This window comes from Emys orbicularis, chromosome 2 (genome assembly GCF_028017835.1).
Source record: "Emys orbicularis isolate rEmyOrb1 chromosome 2, rEmyOrb1.hap1, whole genome shotgun sequence".
Taxonomy (NCBI): domain Eukaryota; kingdom Metazoa; phylum Chordata; order Testudines; family Emydidae; genus Emys; species Emys orbicularis.
This window is the reverse complement of record NC_088684.1, coordinates 113,763,109-113,782,647: the sequence shown is the minus strand read 5'-3', so window position 1 is coordinate 113,782,647 and position 19,539 is coordinate 113,763,109. Positions and strand designations below refer to the sequence as shown.

Here is a 19,539-nt window from a genome sequence, read left to right as displayed (position 1 = left end):
GGGGAAATGACTACAGGAATTTCCACTGTAAATCATTTAAGATAAAATAATGCCACTAATGCTGGTGAGAGCCCAGAGTGCAGCAAATGTGATGGTGAGAGCATTGCTGAAAGATTTCTCAACAGAAATCTGTGTAGTTGAGTTCTGATTTCTTTATCAAATGTCTTAGTATTCAGAGTTTCTGAGGGAGACAACTTCACACTCTAAGCTCCTTTAATATCTTCTCAAATGACCTCCTAGTCTCGGGGCTGCCTGCATTGCAAGCCACAGAGACCATGTGCACAAAGTTTTTTGTTTTGTTTTGTTTTGTTTTTATGTGAGAATGTTAACCTCTAGCTGAAACACGTGTAGATAGACCCTTCATTCCCAAAGGCCTTCAGCTGTATTCCTTAGTTAACAAGTTTCTTTAGTCAATGAGTGAGACATTTGGGGCTGTTCTGTTGATAAGCAAGCATGACTTCATTTCATTGTTCCTATAATTTAAGGTATTTTCATCCCAGTGCTGTCCTCCATCACACACATGCAATTCTACTGAAGTCAATGGTGTTACATGGGGTGTAAAAGATAGAGTGGATCTTTTGTACAAATCCCATTACCATGTTGAAATTCCATTCTGAATTCAGAACTGAGTTTAAGCTGGTATAACAGATGTGCTAAGGGGGCAGGGCATAAGTTACCACTTCAGGTTTCCATAAACTTACCTCTGAATTTGGTCGACATCACTGATGAATCAGTCTTACCAACAGCTACCTTGTCATGCCAATAAAGCTACTGACATGATTAAAATGTGCTCTCACCCTATCTCTACATTTCTGAGCAGATGTAGCTGGATAAATTGAATTTTCTCTGTTCTTGCCATTGCCCATCTGCTTTCAGCTTGTGGCCTCTGGCTACTTTCAAATCACTTTCTATTCTGAAAACTGAATTAGCTTTGCAGTTGTATTTTCTAAACTGAAATTAGCTAGAGGCCACAGAATTAGCTAGGGGCATCAAGGCTCAGGAGGATGGGAGGTAGCTAAACGTTGCCATTTTTCTATATATCCTAGTTGTTTCTAAGGCACTTGTCACCTTGGTATCTAAGTCAGACAGTATCTTTTCCCTTGAGTCCTCGGCCTCTCATCTCTTCTGTCTCCCTCTTCTTCTCTCTTTGCACAATTTTGAAGTGTAAGAAACTAAATTGGGAGCCTTACAGCAGCTTCCAATTCAGCTGTCTAAAATTAACTTTACATTTTTAAACTACTTGGTTGGTTTCCAGATCTTGCTGAGCATGACAGCCACTCTTCAGTAGGAAGTGATGGCTTTCCTCCGAAGATCCACCTTCAACAGGGCTGGCGGCAGTACATCAAAGAAAAAACACATCTTCCTGCTGCCCAAGTGACAGTGCTCAGCAATATTGGAGAAGTAGCTGTCTATATAAGAAAGCCAAAACAAACCTCACAGGGATTAAACCATATTGATTGAGTTACTTTGTTGCAAGTCCCTAATACAGATGGATTGAAACACATTTAAATCATGCTTAAACTGATTTAACTGAGTGGGATAGACCCATTAGCTAAATCAGTTTAAGCACATCTGTAGTAAGAAGATCCACACTAGTGCATGTTTTCTAATATAGCCCAGATGAAAAGTAGAGATTGGATTAGGCAGATGAATTGAGACCTTCTTATACTGCAAAGTTTGGCATAATGGGGAAAGATAAGAGGAGACGAGGGTAATGCATAAAGTGGTATGAAAAAAGTGTTTGTGTGGGTCTATTATTTTCTATAGAACTGAAAGTGGTATCACATCTGCCTGTCTCTCTGCAGCCCATCAATTCTGTCCTTCCAACCCTTCACATCAGGTCTCCCCCCGCCTTGCCTCATCTCTGGTCCTGCAGCTCTCGCATAGGGTGACCAGACAGCAAGTGTGAAAAATTGGGACAGGGGGTGGGGGGTAATAGGCGCCTACATAAGACAAAGCCCCAAATATCAGGATTGTCCCTATAAAATTGGGACATCTGGTCACCCTACTCTTGGGGTTCTTTGCCCATCTCTCCCAGGCTCAGGGGCTGCACTGGGGTCCCCTCTCCAAGCTCCTTGGAGGAAGCAGCTCCAGGTGCTCTTCACTCCCATACACTTTCCATTCGAAACCCATTTGTTGGGGGGTAGGGTGGTTCACAGAAGGGGAAGAGGGAGTGGAGCTACCCTGCGTTTTTTGTGCTCCCGCCAGTGAGAAGGGCTTTGGCTCTTGAAAGGAAGGGGAGAGAGCATGGCTTGTTTCCTGCAGCAGCTCTGATTGAGTGGCCCCAGGAGTTGGGCAGGAGAGGAAAGCAGGGCATATTCCCCTCTTCCCCCCCTGCAGGCAGGGCTGAAATGTCACCCTGCTTGAGTTGTAGAAATTTTATTTCTGGGCCTCTAACCCAGTGCACTTTAATCACTGAGAGAGGGAAAGGAGAAAAGATAAGAAAGGAGGTAAAGAAGACAAGAACTGCACAGTGTGATTCATGTAAGGTAACCTTTTGGATGGAAGACCGCGAGATCAGGAACTCTTACAGTAGAGAGCTGCTCTGCTGCTGAATGACTATAGCAAGACCAGGGATTTTTTTAAGAGATCCTGAAGTGGATTATTAATCCTTAAATGGAGATCTATTCTGGAAAGGGACTGTAAAATTGGTATCATAGGGCCCCTTGTTCATTACTTTTCACTAATTTTTATATTAACTGTACTTTTTTTTAATTTTGCTTTAAATAGGTTTTCTAACTTCCAGCCCTGCAAATTCAACTAGCCTCCAGAAGTCCAACTTAGTTCTTTCCTTCCTGGGCATTACCACTTGTATAAAGAGTTCTGAAGGCCAAATTAGACCTCCAGTTACATCTGTGCAACCTCCCAGGCTTCAGGTATGCCCTCAGTGACACCTGTGCAATCCCATTGCCCTCAGGGGTTTTACACAGGTGTAACTGGTTGGAATTTTGTACGTAATTCTGCTCTTGAGGCACAACATGAAACAGAATCCAGATCACTTTCCCACAGTTGTGTTGACTCTGGGGCTGACAAAATTTTTTGAAAAAGCAGCTACAAACATCCTCTTGTTATGTAAGGGAGCAAACAGGATTGTGAATACACACAGAGAACAGATCTGTTGCATAAGAAGGTGCTATTTTTACATAGTCACTTTTCAGAATAGTACTGCACTAATCCCTTGCAAACAGGGCTGGCTCCAGACACCAGCTTAACAAGCAGGTGCTTGGGGCGGCCAAGGGAGAGGGGCGGCACCTGCGGCAATTCGGGGGCGGCAGGTCCCTCACTCCCTCTAGGAGCGAAGGACCTGCCGCTGAACTGCCGCCGTCGATCGCGGCTTTTTTTTTTTTTTTTTGCTTGGGGCGGCAGAAATGCTGGAGCCGGCCCTGCTTGCAAAGTTAATGGAACTTGGTGAAAACATGTAATTCACCTGCACTGTGGGGTGCTCACAATCAGGTGCACTCTGAGTGTTGTGAGTTATTAATATGAAGTAATTTTATTCCCCTGGAACACTTTTGTAATGCTCAGCTTGGTCTTTGGATTCTCAGGCACCAACCCTGCAAACTCGGGTGCTTAACTTTAGTACTGTGAATACTGATTGAAATTACTACTCATGATACTCAAGTTAAACACATATGCACTTGCAGGATTGGGACCCAACCCCTTATCCATAAATAACAGAGTACTTCCGTTGTCTAAGGGTTAGCTATACTCTCTTGTGAAGGAAAATCAAAAGGGGGAAGTGGCCTCTGGTAGCCCAACCTGCCATTTGAAGAGAAATAGGAGGGGATGGCCTTTAACAGCTTATTATTTTCTTCTCTAGAGCTGAGACCTAGAGGAAAGCTCTCAGTCTCTGTCTTCCTCAGGGTAGCAATAGCTAAGGAGTGGAAGTCTCTCACACTAGGTTCTACCTATCTTAAATACTTATATGATCCTCATTACTATAGTATCTGAGCACCTCTTTAATATATTTCTTCTCACAACACCCCAGTGAGGCTGGGCAGTATAATTATCCCCATTGTACAGATAGGGGAGCTGAGGCATTGAGAGCTCTTGCTTTCCCTCCTTTACAAGGAATGGACTCTTTCCCTGGAGATCTGTAGTAACTCATCTGGAATGGAACTTGAGGCACATAAAATACCACTTGAATGCAGTTAAGGACAAGGTAAGAAAAACATTTAAAATGCTTTAATTTCCTTTTATGCCAGACTAATTTTTTTAGTTGGAGGAAGAACTCCAATGTAGAAAGGAGTGGTAGTGTCTGTGTAGAAAGAGGGCTGAGTACATAGTGCTAGTTATGCCTCTGCTATTAATAATGGTATCTGTGACTTCTATAAAGTTTTATATGTTTAAAATACTTCACAGACATCAGCTTATTAATCATTACTATATAGACCAAATAACAAATGCTACTATCTACTCCAATATCTCTCCTTTATTATGTGGGTGCAGAGGACCCTGGATTGAGCTAAGTGGCTATGCATAGTAGCTGTTTGGGGATAGCCTGGGCCAGGCCAGAGAACCCCTTGCCCTCTGGATCCTCTACGCCATCTCCCCTCACCCTGCTAAGTAATCAGAGGGCATCAGAGGCTGGAGTAATAGTCAGAGTCTTTCTACCACCATGTGGATCTTCCATTCATCCCCACCCTCTGCAGGTGCAAGGGATATGGGGAGAAATCCTGTCCCCACTGAAGTCAATGGTACCAGCATTTCACCCATGTAGGCTATTTAGCTCTTAGGCTGGAGATCTCCATTGACTACATGATATGGACTGATGTTTGGGAGTAGAATTTGGGGTTTCAGGTGTAGGTATTTCTGGGATATGTATATATTACAATGGCACTAAATTAAATACTGGATGCAAGGTCTACAGGGCATGTGACTTGTACAAAGCCGAGCACCCTAACCACACTTAATAATTAATAATAACATGAATGCTTTGGTTGAACACACTGGAAAGATTTCTGTATTTCAAATGCAGACTGGAAATTATTTCCCCTGTCACCTTCTTTAATAACCCTGCTCACTAGACTTCAGTGTTCTAAGCCAACTAGGTATTTCCTGTTGCATCTATTTTTAAAATGGTTATTATAGAAGGTTAGCTGAAAATGGATGAGCTGAATTATTCACTGATACCTAGAACTGGATGTTTTCTCTCTCCCCCTCCCCCCGGCACTTTCTTAAAAAAAATAAATCCTTTTATAACTCTGGATTTACTCAAATGATCATTTTCAGAATCAAATAATCTTTTCTTGTTTTTAACAATGTTAATTTTGCCTTGTTTTTGGAGTGTAAACTTTCCTAATTCCTGGATTAGCTGCAATTCTAAATTAATACATGTATTCTATATAAATAGTATAGTTCCTACATTGTCTGATTACCAACAAAGCTTGGAATTGCTTGCACCATAATAGTTTTCTGCCACCTGGTGGATATATAGGGTCAGTACCTCACTACTTACAATCTCTTATGTTTTCCTATATTTTTAATAAGTATGATTAATTAAATCAGGATTTTTACAGAGTTTCCTTTTTAAGATAATAAGAAACAAAGGGCCAATTCACCGTTTCTTGATAACGGTTGGGGAATTATTGTATTTACTACCTGAGTTTCTGCTTTCAGGGATATATCCTGTCATCAGTTTGTATCAAAAATTGGCACAGATTCTATTATATAATGTTGGGATTATTTCTAGAATTGCATATTCCTTAAAGTACTTAAGGTCTGATCCTGATCCCATTAAAATCCATGGCAAAACTTATGTTTTTAATTTGGCAAGAGCAGGTTCTCTAGGCCCAAATACTACACAAAGTGCAAGGCAGTAGAGACAAAGGCTAAGTGTCAACAAAGGGTGATGAACTTCATATGGGATGTTGCCCCACAGTATCAAGCAATGAAACCTTTATTATTTTGGGGCTTTCTACAAACTTGATCATTCTAACACCATTACATGCAAACTTTGTATTATGCAGTAATTATTTTCATTATTTGGCAACACACCTTGCATGTGTCCTTTTGGCCACATACTTACAGTATCACTGAAATGCAGTCACTTCTGGAGTGGATGGCAGTGGCCGGCTAGCCAGCCAACAAACGGCACAAAAGTGTGGAGAAGGCAGGTCCGTCCTTACCCAAACGCAAAATACTCAGCTGCGTAGGGCACCAGGAAACTTGAGGTACCAAATTTCCTGGTGCACTGCACAGCTGCGTGCTGCTCTAGCCCCTGCCCCACCTCTTCCCCATGGCCCCCACCCCACCTCTGCCCCCACTCCACCCCTTCCCCAAAGTCCCTGCCCTTGCTCTGCTCCCCCCCTTGCCTCTTCCCGCCCCTGAGGAGTGCAGCAGGGTCAGGCCTGCACTCACCGGCGGCAGGAAGTGCAGGGACCTGGCCGCAGCCACGCAGCCAGTGAGTGCTGGGGGGTGGTTCCCCCCAAGCCAGCTCCCCCCCTCCCCGACGGAGGCCTGAGCCCAGCCCCACACAACCCGTGGAGTCGTGGGGTGGGGGGAGCTGCATAGGGCCCCAGAATAGCTAGGGACAGCCCTGGGAGAAGGGACACTTTTGGCTAAGAACAATGAAGCAACCCCCTACTTTGTGGAAAGTGTCATAGGATCTCTAACATCCATGCAAAGCAGACAGGCCCTCAGGGAAGGTATGATAATAATAAAAAAGGACGTACACAGTAAACAACTTATGGTTCTCAGTTTATACACCTTGGAAGGATAAAGGGCGGAATTGATGCCAGAAGGATTTTAACCTGTGGTTCCAAAGTCTAGATATTGTCTCTAGGAGTAAAATGATAACAATCACATTTATCTATAGTTACACTGATGAAAAGAAGTTACAACCTTGTGTCCTGTATTTATTACCTTGGATACAAGGCTGACTCTTCACTCCTAAAGCTACAACTCTTCAGCCACTGAAACTAGAAGCTGCTATTTTGGCCACCTCATAACTCCCATCTCTTTCCATTAACAAACAAAAATATACAGAGAATGACAACATTGAGAATAAAGGCTTTAAAGTTCAAAAGGGGCTGTTCTCTGCATTATTTCCAATATTTACATGGGTGCAAAACTTCATGAAAATCACACTACATTGATTGTGTAATTCTTCATCAAAAAGGCGATAACTGTCCTGCATGCCACAATTATCCCCATAGATAGCACACATGTTTAAATAATTGTTCTCTCAAGATCACTGTATGCACCCAAGTGGGTTCTAGCTAGTGTGGTGCTGTACAATTTAAATTGGTGCAACAGTTAATATCAAGAATAACCATAATTTTGGTACAGAAAAGCACAATGAGGGTGTGACTTGGACACAGATAGCTGGAATCGGCACAAGATAATGCAAAACAATCTTTGCACATTAGGGCTGCTCATTCCTGCTTATTCCTCACCTAAAGTCGTGATATATTGGTTGTAGCAACAGAACTGGGGAAGGCATTAAGTGTAGCTCAGACCTGCAGACAATCGATTAAAGTTGGCACAACTCATCAGATTGTCATTATGCAGAATGCCTGAAGGATGGAGGCATGTACATTTTTTTACCAACATGATTTTATATATGATTTTCAGTAGAGGATTATTCTTTAGAGGCATCTGTACATTGATGTGTATTAGGTGGAGTCAGAAGCTGGGATTTTTAAAAAAAGATCCTCTTCCTTCACGTCCCATATATACGTTAAAGATGGGTTTCCACTGTAGGGCAGGGTGCAGCCCATCCTACATGAGAGTGCATGGCAAGGAAACTAAACTGCACTTTAAAAAAAGTGTAGCAAGGGCACATGTATCTGATATCAACAGTTAATAGGATAATTTCTTAGAAATGCCTTTTCTGCAATATTTGTAAAACATTTGCAGGAACATAATCCATAGGGAGAAAGCCATACCATAGTGGTGTTTTCCCTGCAAATATTTAGGAGAAAAGTCATACAAGTATACAGCCCCTCAAACAGCCACTTATTTCAGGAGAGAATCAGTATCCCTGGTTCCTCACGGGGCTATTTTGAAATTATTTGCCTGCCTCCCATAAGTCAGAGATGTATATCTGCTTCCTGTTGTTTTTGAGTATTCAACACTTGTTTTGCTTCAGCAGTCCAAAGGGTTGGTTGGCATCATATTGCTGAGTGATGACATACATAGTATCAATATCAGATGCAGGATTAGAAGAGAAGTCAGTGGCTCAGGTTTAGAATGTTCCTATGTGTGATTGTTTTACGGCAGAAATTATTAGTGTTCTTAATGTTAATAAACTGTTCTGTCATGACCTACACCGACCGCCTGTTTCTTTAGGTATGTGCTCTACATCCAGGTGAAATACATTGCACAACTAGTGGATGATGCTATGCTGTGCATCTCTGACAATCGGCCGAAAAGGGACATGCCCATGGGCCCACAATGAGTTAGTGGCAGAGCTGAGACTAGAAACAAAGTTTCTGTAACTCCGACTTGAACATGGTCATTTCCAGGACATAACCTATAGCACATACAGGTGCACCAAAAAGAGAGAGTGATGTTATACAATGCAATTATTTAAAGTGAGGGCCTCTGAAGTTCTGTGGTTGCCACTAAGGCTTTAATTTTGAAACTATAAGTCTGCCCATTATCACTAATACATTCTATCCAAGCTATCCTCTGGGAGAGGGGAGGGTTGGATATGATGTACAAAGGACACTCGGTCAACAGCAGGGAGTCAGAGCTGCCTCTCCTCATTCAAACCTTTTGAAATGGCATTTAGGAAAATGGATGAAAACACTTAAATGAAGTGCACTTTGAACTCGCTGTATTTAAACCAAGTACAGACTCCTTTTTTTATTTCAGAATAGGTTTACTGTTCAAAAATGGTATGTACTAAAGCCACAACATTATACATACAGATAAAACATCAGATAATAAAACCTTATTGTATGAGCACTATTGGTTGTAGTACAATCAGATACTTTAAAACTGAAGGAATTTATGTACTCCGAAAAGGTGCAGTAGGCACAATGTATATCCTGTAACTAGCTTTGCAACCATATAACCATGATTTCACTCTTACAAAGTATTACAAGTGATCAAAAATGTATGCTGAATTTTGACTACTACACGCTGAAATCGTAAAACGTATAGCACACTCCACCTTAGTGTTAAAAAAGCATGTAAATAAGAACTGTAACGTAGAATCAAGGGTCTTAAACAAGAAATAGTCCCTTTAATTTGGGTTCAGAATTCAGATGGAATACATCTATGGCTTTTATTTATGGACATATTTGAAGATTAGTATGCAAATCTTGCAAGTGGCTAAAAAACAAAAAAAACAAACCCTGGGACTACATCCCCAACAGACGGCTTATACACTAGAATACTTTAGAGAAACAAAATCAGCAAGGAAACCAGGTATAGGGCATCTGACACTTAGCATGTGCCCCAAATCATAAAACAACCCTATCTCAAGCTATGTCTACACTACCATGGAAAGTCGACCTACATTATGCAACTCCAGCTACATGTAGTTGGAGTCGATGTACCTTAGGTCGAGTTACCGCGGGGTCTACACCGCGGGGTGTCGATGGAAGAAACTCTCCCATTGACTTACCTTACTCTTCTCATTGGGGGTAGAGTACAGGGATCGACTGGAGAGTGATCTGCTGTTGATTTTGGTGGGTCTTCATTAGACCCACCTAAATCAACCACCAGTGGATTGATTTCAGAGCATTGATCCTGGCTGTAGTGTAGACCTGCCCTCAGTTTTCAGAGCAGGCTGTGAGGTACTGTGTGAAGATAAACAAAAAAACCCAATTCCCACCCTGCCCTAGCCCCAAATAAAGGAACACAAGAGAAATCAGAGAAGTGAAAAACCTTCAGATGATATGCTGAACATTAAGTAATGTTTTCTAGAAGATATTAGGATTAATAATTTACAACCAAAAGGGATACAACAGGTCTGTGTAAACTGAAAGCTGAGGGATACTCTACATATACATATTAGAAAAATGTTTGATTAAAATATCCTGTTTTTATAGTCCACTGGCAAAATGTATTGCTGAAAAATTGTACTTTTGCATCTTAAAACCCCCCATGATGATTAGAACAGATCTACAAGAATCACACACTTCCTAGGGGTACATGTTCACCACATCATACATGAATTGTCTAAAAGGTAAAATAAACATCTTAACTGTTTTAAGATTATTTTTGATTAGCAGAAACGTAAAAAGGAATGCACTGAAACATGATTGTAACAAAGTATATCATGCAATATTTTTGGCTTGTTGTGTGCAGTGTAATAGCCAATAACGCAAATGGAGTATTTTTTTTTTTTTAAATCCCTTACGTTCACATGACATCATGTAGAATTAAAACCGTAAATGAAGGCAAACTGTGTGGAAACTTTAAAAATAACAGAATGCCTAATAAAAGCGTGCCAGACATGTCATTGTTTCTAATGTACAGAGCTGCTGTTTGAAGACCTACTGCAGCAGTATGAGCTACTGTTACTTCTAGTTCTCTATGTTGCTGTTTTATTTAGGTTGACCTTGGTCTGAGATCATAGTCAGCAGGTGCTGTATGGCATTAGGAAGTTAACCTACAATCTCTGCAGGTTCAGTGACCAACTTAGATCCATCCCATGCTGTCTTGAACTGTTCAGGAACAGGAAATTCTTTCTGGTAAATGGAAAGAGCAACAACAATTGTTAGATAAACAGTGGATATCTTATAAAAACTGATGGAGTACTATTAGTGCTGCATGATTGACAAGGCATTTATAACTCAGACATGCCTGGATTACAAAGAGGCCTTCTTCATTGCGTGCAGGAAACTGTTTCAATGCCACACAGAAAATAAGCTCATTACTACCATAATTCATATAGCTTTGTTCATGTGCTAGTTTGTAACAGTCCCCTTTCCTCATTATTTGGGCAAACTACGTCAATATACCTTGTTTCAAAAAAGACTATGGACTCCATTACCAGGCAGCCAAGCTAACTGGATGGGAATGTAGAAAAGAAGGACTTAAACCTGGTAAGGTAATGACAAGACTAACAGGAATTTTAAAGAGAAAAGTGATGTCCTACAGAGCAAAACCCATGGTCAATCCCCAGAATTTGGTGGCAGATTTAATCTCAGATATCAAGATAATTGTTCACCAGTCTTGGGTGGATGAACAAAGGTGCATGTAACAAAAACACTGTCACATTACCACTTTAACAGTGAAGCATTCCAAAAGACACAATATGTACAGTCAATGATGCAGGACTTCACGGGAGTCCTTAGCTCATTCAGTGGGCACTTGTGAAGGTGGCCAGGGACTCTGTTGGAGCCCTGGCCTCAGGTTATGCACACCCTGTATGGTAAAAATTGTGTGATACTCCTAAGATGTGGAAGAGAGGGCTCCTTTCTTCAGACCCTGCAAGGGCATTCAGTAGACTTACATTTTCTTAAATGACTAGTGATTTTGGGTACCCAGCTCAAGACACGTTTAAAGGGGCCTGATTTACAGAAAGTGCTTAGCAACCATCCTCTGAAAATGAGGCCCTTTTAAGGTGTCTGAAGTTGGGCACCCAGGACCACTAGTCACTGCTGAACATTTAGGGTATAGTGTCCAGCTTTTTTTGTTTGTTTTTGTTTTAAATTAACAAAAAACTCCCCAATGGAATTGGAGCACAAAAATATTAAGAGAACATTAAGGTAGCCTGGTTAAGCCCTCCATAAAGTTGCATACACAACTTTAACCCTGCCCCTTTGTGTGTCTGTATTACAACACAGTCTAACTATAGGATAACCTGCTACTGTATTGCCTGCAGTGAATGAGGCACGGCTCCACAGGAGGTGCTGAGATACTGCAGTCGTAAGTATAGTATGAGAACCTCTGTAGAAGAGTCAGAGCCCTTGCTTCAGGTAACGTGCACCTTATGTATGAATGGCTTTCCTGGACTCTGTCTGGCATGCGCAGGAAGTACTACAAGATACAAGCTTTTTGTAAGTGTATAGTATTTAAAAATACATTGTATTATTTGAGAATTAATATGGGATTATGTTGACCTTAACACTGGCATTTCCTGACCTTTGAGTTAATGTTCTTATAATGTGTGGCAGGAAATTATAGTTAGAAATCTGTTTCACACAGTCTAGAGACTAAATTGACATAGGAGACACTAAATTATTTTCCATCACAATGGAAGGAGATAAAGGCTCTTTTAATGTACAGAATTACCTTGCACCCCAGGAAAAGGTGTTCTTTGATGGATTGTAGCTGAGACTATTGGTGTATGAAAGAGGGTTTATTTCTATGGTTTGAATCACACCTTGCTGGGGGGAAAATTGTGGCACTTTATAACTCCTAATTGCCTAGTAATATGAAAGGCTAATCACTACACAGATTAAGAGGGAGAAAATTGAGTCTTTAAAAAATATTCCACTTACATAATCTCCATTTAGGGGGATGAGAATGTTCATTTCAGATGACTTGGCACTCACAATCTCACAGTCTAATGAATCTTCACTGAGGTATATGTGGCAGCCTTCTGTCTTGTTAATTGAAATGGTTGGCACTTTCCCCATTACCTGAAGAACAATAAATGCTCCTAATACCAAATGTCACTGTGTCAGTGAAAGTAACAGTTGATAACAAAACCCCCATCCACCTTCTGATCCTGGCTTTGGACACCAACCTCTGATGTATGGCAGCTGCATTTACATTTGGGGATTTAAACAGACTGGCATTGACCAATTAATAGATGGTGGGAAGGCTGCTACTGTTTAACTGTATTAAATGTTATTCTTTAGCCCTGAAGTTCTAAAACATCAACTTTTAAACTACAAGCCTCTACTCCTCTCTCTCTCTCTCTCTCTCTCTCTCTCTCTCTCTCTCTCTACCCCGTGGCACTCTTTACCAAAGGAGATAAGGTCATGGGGCACACACACACACACACACACACACTCCCACCAGTACTAGTGCATAGCTTGCATGTACGTCAGTGGGACTTATGGGGAAACAGTTCCCCCACCTTCCCCCACACACATACAGAGTGACTGACTGCAAATACTCCTTCACTAGAGAGATGCTCTATAAGTTTCTGCATAAAACATTCTGCAGCCTGAAGGGTCTCTGAGGTATTGCAGCACATAGTAAGAAAGGATTTTTTTTTGTCTTCCCCTGCCAGCTATGGTACAGCTCTAAAAGTGTACTGAAATTGATTACAATTTAAATTAAACAGACATTTCTTTAAGTCAGTTTGAAAGCAAGTGCAAGATTTACTTGAGGCGAGAAGAGGAAACAAGCCAACTCCTCTTTGCATCTGTGGGGTTGTAAACAACTCCAGAGGACAAAGTGGTTGAGTCACTGTTTGTCAGTAAGAATCCCCTTCTCTGCCCTGCCCCACTCCCCCCCCAAAAGCAGTAACTAGAGCCCCATGGTATATGCTCGCCAAGGTATCAAAAGGACAGAGGTTAGTTAGGGTCAGAAGACAGCAGCAGCAAGGGATATATATTCTCATGTAAATAAAAAGGAGTGTTTGCTCACATCATTCATATTAATACATTTCAGATTCAGTTCCTGAACAACATGCTGATAAACACAGAGTGTTAAGTGACCGTGGCCTTGATTCTATGGCTAGTCTATGCAAGTGGAGCACTGTGTCTAGATTGATTTTAATGGCGCTCCATTGAGGCGAAAGCATGCTCCTATATGGATCATATGTATGACTGGGGATATTTTATTTGATTAAATATTAACCCAGCAGGGAAAAAAAATCAGTAAATAGTTATACTGGTGGGGGTCAAGAGCCAAGAGCATTGCACTATTATTGCTATTTATGGCAAGATCTGCTTGTGAATTCCAGTGATCTGTTACATGAACATATCATTCATATGACCAAACCTGCGAAGTGCTGACAGAGTTCAGGTGCTCAGCACCTTGCAGGATCAAACCCTCAGAAAGAAGACCGCAGCCTGCTTCAAGCAGCTGTTGTTCAGCCTGACTCATACTTTTCTTTAAGTGCAAGACCAGCCATGCTATAAGGCACTGAAATCTTATGCAACATTCATGAAGCCTGAATCATCAAAAGCATTTTGATTTTAGCAAATATATTTCCCCCTTATTTGAATTTTAACAAGATGTGGCATTCCTATTCATTATGTATAGATTTTTCAGCTTTGGTGAATAGTTCTAGTGCTAACAATGAAAATCCTCTATTTATTGAAAAAAAGATCACTGTTTCCTAAATAATCATGCCCTTTTTTCTCTCCCAACTGCCTCTTTCCCACAAAAGGAAATGTAGTAATTACCAATAAAATTATTGGTTAATGTTCAGAAGTAGACACGTAGCTAGTAGTAATGGCATCCACTTGTTTAACATTTAAAAGATACAAAATATCTTGCTGTTCCTCTCCCTGTGGTGGCTTTGAGCCACATTTCTGAAGCATGGTACAGTATTCTTCTTTATTAATGTCACTCACTCTGCTGTATCAGCCCATCTACATGTAAGTAGAAGACCCCGCTGATTTCAGTGAGGAATGTGAGCCTCGAGACTGATGGCAGGATATGAGCTGATGAATGTTTCGAGGGTTTTATTTTTTATTGATATTTTAAAGAAAAGCCATTGTTTGCCCTTCTCCCAGCAAAGCCGGAGAAGCCATTTCAATTCCATTCTGTTGCTAACAGGGTAGACTTTCAAGGGTGCAGCACCTAGCTCTCAATTAAAGTAATTGAGAGTTAGGTGCCATTTGAAAATCTACCCCAACATCCTCAGTGGGCAAATGGAGAAAATTAGCTGAGCCTCACAACCACCTTCTTGACGTTAGCACCAATTAGGCAAAAATGAGTGGCACTATGCCATGAAGCTTTGCCAAACTCTGGCACTGATGGACCAGGATGCTGGGGACTGTTCATTGAGAGAACCTGACCACCACTCTCCAGAAGTAACAGTTCCCAGACTATCAGAAAATACCTCTGCTGATCTCAACTACGGCACCAGAACATTAAGGAAAGGTGTTCTCGAAAGGGAGCCTTGATCAGTGGCACTTGAAAACTCAAAGGCAAAAACAATAGTAACTCTCAACCTTTTTCTAGACAAGTTAGAAGAATTTAGTGCATCTAAAAGGTAACTTTTGGAAATATAGAATTTTTTTGTATACTCCAGGGAAGCTGAAATCATCTCGATTAGCCGAATACCACTTTGAAGTTGTTGGTTCTTTTCTTCTTCTTTTCTAACTGGATGTTTACCTGAATCTGAATATCCCTGGAATTGATCACTTCCACGATACCCACGACGTTGTCAAACACAAGGCCAAACTTTCTGCAGTTGTCTACAAACAAACAAACAAACCCCAAACAAATGAAGGCAAAATAAAAAGATGTCTTTTAAAAAAAAAATAAAAAAAATTACACGACCACATTAAAAACTAAAATGCTTCCACCCTGCAATGACTTACACATGTGAGTAACTTTACACAGGACTATTCATGTCCATAAAGTTAACTGCATGTGCAAATCTTTCCAGGACTTACTGCCCCAAAGCTCATATGTGAGACTGTTCACTCACCAATTGTAATGGAATTTATTTTTCCTTTCATTTGTAGTGTAGATTTGTTGCATTTAAAAATGTAAGCCACTTGCTTGAGTTCAGTATCAGTAATAACAAGGTCGTTCTTATCCTCTTGGTATTCCTGTTTTAAAAAACGCATATACTGGTTTCACTATCTTTAGTAAGGCAGCACTAAAGTAGACTTTAAGCACAACTTATTACAGTCATTGCATCTTCACATAGAAAGAGAAGGGGGGGAAAAAAGATTCACATTTATCTCCGCCTGTGATGAGTCTAACTGATTGGGTTTATGAGGGCACATATTCAGTGCTGTGTGTGCATGACTTAGAGCTGAAGTGTCTGTGTTGTGAAGATCTTAACACTGACCAAGACAAAAAAATGTTTATTTTGGTACTAGGTTCTTATATACTCAACTATTTAAAACTATTCCAGTGAAGTTGTTGCTTGGTTACCACCCAGTTTTAGAACAAGTAGGCGCCTTCAGGAATAGAACAAGTTGTTGGTGCCATACTGTTATATAATTCATTAGGATTAGGTGTGAGCAAAGCACTATCCAACAAGGAGTAGTGCATGAAGACCTTCCCTTCTATTTGTAAGACACTGAGGGCCCATTTTGTGCTCAAGACTTCTAATTGATTTCAATGGGAGACTTGAGGTACGTAAGCTATACGCTGCCTGTCCCAGCATGGTAAAACAGAATTCATAGCAAAATGCTGGTCTACTTCGCATGTACACAGGGGCTCTCCCATGTTTTGCCTTTACTGCACTTTCCTGTCTCAGTGAGAGTACCTGGAATATTCTAACACTAGCATAGCACAACCCATGTAAACAAAGGCTGTCCCTCATGCACACTGTGACCCATGCAAACAAGGGCCTATGTAAGCTACCAACTGACTAAATCATGTCTTGTCTTCCCCCCTCTTATAAACAACGTAATTTTCCATTTAATAAGTTCTTTGCATGCACATGCAACCCCCCCTCCCCCCCAAAAACCCCTTTGATAGTTTAATCTATTTCTTCTATGGGCTGGGAAATAAGATGGAGAACAATCATTCTCTCTATTTGTAAATACTATGATATTGTGATGATATGAGTACTGTACCTAGACAGCGGTGCTTCCACTGGCTAATAAATGAGAACTTCCATTGCGTCACAACAACTATATCTCTCATACGTAAGAATGGCTTGCACGATGGGACCTTACTCAATTGGACCTCCCTCTGGGTTTCCTGCTGAGGGACTTTTTGACTGAGTTAAGAACTAAAGTATTGGTTCTGAACCTTATAACGGTATTTTCCAGTTCAGGTAAATTATTATACTATTCTCACCAACAAATGAACATGCTATAAATCCCACAAGAATATTAAGGACTAAGCTGTGGCTAAGTGCAGAGCCACTGTGCCCCCAGAGGAGCACTGGAGAGATTGTGCCTCAGGCAGGTACAATCCCTCTAGGGATATTCCAGGCACAAGTACGCGTGTATATGAGATGTGAGCTGAACTTACCACTCTCCATTTCTTTCCCTCTAGTTCTAACAAAGGAGAATGGATCTGCTGAGGAGAATTTTTGGGAGAAGTGGGGCTTGGAGTATGGCTTTTTGTAGGAGAACGAACTGGCGGACCCTGAGCACGTAGATTGGGATTCTTATGGGTCTTCTGGTCATCTGAGACATGTCGTAGCCCTAAAAAACCAAACAAAAATAAACAAAGAGGTGCTAATATGCCTAAGAGTCTCTCTCACAGCATTAGGCCCCTAGGGAGGTTAATATTAAAACAGGGAAGAGAATACCATAGCTAGTTTGATTACAATTGTATTAAAATGTCCAACACGCTTTTATGCTGCTTTAGGTATTTAGCCAAAAAGGAACTGTCTGGCCTCATACTTTTAAATAAAAGTTCTTTTACTGTGAATGGGCTGGTGTTATGTCTTCACAGATAAGCTTAGCAATGTCTATTGGCATCTCTCTGTACATAGATCTAAAGGTTCACTATATCTGTAGTGATCTGTGCATGCTGCCACTCCATTCATTTTATAGGTTCTCTGTGAAAATTAGATTCTCTATCTAATCTGATTGTAATGCACCCATCCTCAGAATACCTAGGGCCAAAGACTGAACTTTACTGTACTGCGTATATTTCAACTCAAAGCTGTGTACACTAATTAAGATTGTCCAGTCTTCTTGAGAAAAGCTTAATAGCTTTATCTAGGTGTTCTTACAACAACATTATACAGCGGTATAGCAATCGGTACCTGCTTATCTAAACCAATGTCTCCGTACAAATCAGTGTACTGGGTGTGAAAATGCAGAGTGGACAAATTCTGGTTTGAGTGACATCTGGGCACTGCCACTGAAGTCACTAGGACCCAAAGTGTCAAACTTGGGTGCCTATAATAAGGTGCCCAAATTCACACTGAGGGATCTAAATAAGTGGCCTGAATTTCAAAGGTGCTGAGCACCTATGAGATCCTAATTATTCAATGGGAGTTGCCAGTGCTCAATATCTCTGAAAATCCGGCTATTTATTTGGGTGCCTCAGTATGAATTTAGATGCCTAGGCTGTACGGATGTGACTGAAGGGAGAATTTGGCTAAGTACGTTTAGCAGTAGCTAGTATCAGTTGGCTGAAGAGTGACAAGTTGAACTATTTCCCTCTAACCTTTGGTAATTGCCTCTCCCTGGTTAAGCTGGGCAAACAAGGCTGAGCGAGACGTGGTTGCTTCATCCTTTCCACTGTCTGTATCGAAGAAAGGAGGAGGTCCTGGGGGCAGCGGTGGAGGTGGGGGTGGTGGGAGGCACTGCCCACTTGTTAGAGTGGACAACACAGATGCTGTTGATGCAGTTGGACCCTATGTGTGAGAGAGATGGAAAATATGTTTAATACAGTTTTTCAGAAAACCCTCTATTATGGAATCTCTTACTACTTTTCATCCTTGAATGCCGCTGGGAGTTGGACTTCAGCCACCAGTGGACTTGGGAAAAATTGAGGGCACCAATGAATGAACTTGCATATTAAGAGAGATTCATAGTGTAAGGAAGAAGGTTTCTTCTTTCCCCAAATACCCAGGTAAAATAAAACCCAGAATGATGCACATTCAATATAGGCCAGACAAATAAAAAAGCATTTCACTTTAATTTCCAGTGATGATAACACAATGAATAATAGGGTGGAACTTGGCCAGCCAGTTATACATATGCAAAGTGGGTATAAAATGCTACCATTCGGATTTTGCATATACTTTGCAACATGGTGTAAGGCTGTGGTGACTCAGGCTGTTAAATTCAACACTATATTTCAGAATTCTGATTTGACTGCTTTTTATTTTTTTTAAATTTCTATACGTTTCTAACACAATAGCTCCAGGTGCATTCATAATACATAACGACTGGAAGATAGCTAATGTAATGCCAATATTTAAAAAGGGCTCTAGAGGTGATCCCGGCAATTACAGACCGGTAAGTCTAACGTCGGTACTGGGCAAATTAGTCGAAACAATAGTAAAGAATAAAATTGCCAGACACATAGAAGAACATAAATTGTTGGGCAAAAGTCAACATGGTTTCTCTAAAGGGAAATCGTGTCTTACTAATCTATTAGAGTTCTTTGAAGGGGCCAACAAACATGTGAACAAGGGGGATCCTGTGGATATAGTGTACTTAGGTTTCCAGAAAGCCTTTGACAAGGTCCCTCACCAAAGGCTCTTATGTAAATTAAGTTGGCATGGGATAAAAAGGAAGGTCCTTTCATGATTGAGAACTGGTTAAAAGACCGGGAACAAAGGGTAGGAATTAATGGTAAATTCTCAGAATGGAGAGGGGTAACTAGTGGTGTTCCCCAAGGGTCAGTCCTAGGACCAATCCAATTCAACTTATTCATAAATGATCTGGAGAAAGGGATAAAAAGTGAGGTGGCAAAGTTTGCAGAAGATACTAAACTGCTCAAGATAGTTAAGACCAAAGCAGACTGTGAAGAACTTCAAAAAGATCTCACAAAACTAAGTGATTGGGCAACAAA

At 40.9% G+C, this 19,539-nt stretch overlaps 1 protein-coding gene across 4 annotated transcripts in view; it reads right to left on the bottom strand.

The window, feature by feature from the left end:
* Positions 1–10,562: 10,562 nt before the first annotated feature.
* Positions 10,563–19,539, bottom strand: part of CAP2 (cyclase associated actin cytoskeleton regulatory protein 2) — a 79,255-nt gene continuing 70,278 nt past the window's right edge. For all 4 annotated transcript variants that reach the window (XM_065399015.1, XM_065399018.1, XM_065399017.1 and 1 more), the window contains 6 exons: positions 18,184–18,373; positions 17,032–17,207; positions 15,524–15,647; positions 15,205–15,287; positions 12,405–12,545; positions 10,563–10,646 (listed from right to left, as the gene is read on the bottom strand). In XM_065399015.1, the coding sequence (XP_065255087.1) occupies positions 10,563–10,646; positions 12,405–12,545; positions 15,205–15,287; positions 15,524–15,647; positions 17,032–17,207; positions 18,184–18,373 (798 nt within the window). The remainder of the gene's footprint in view (positions 10,647–12,404; positions 12,546–15,204; positions 15,288–15,523; positions 15,648–17,031; positions 17,208–18,183; positions 18,374–19,539) is intronic.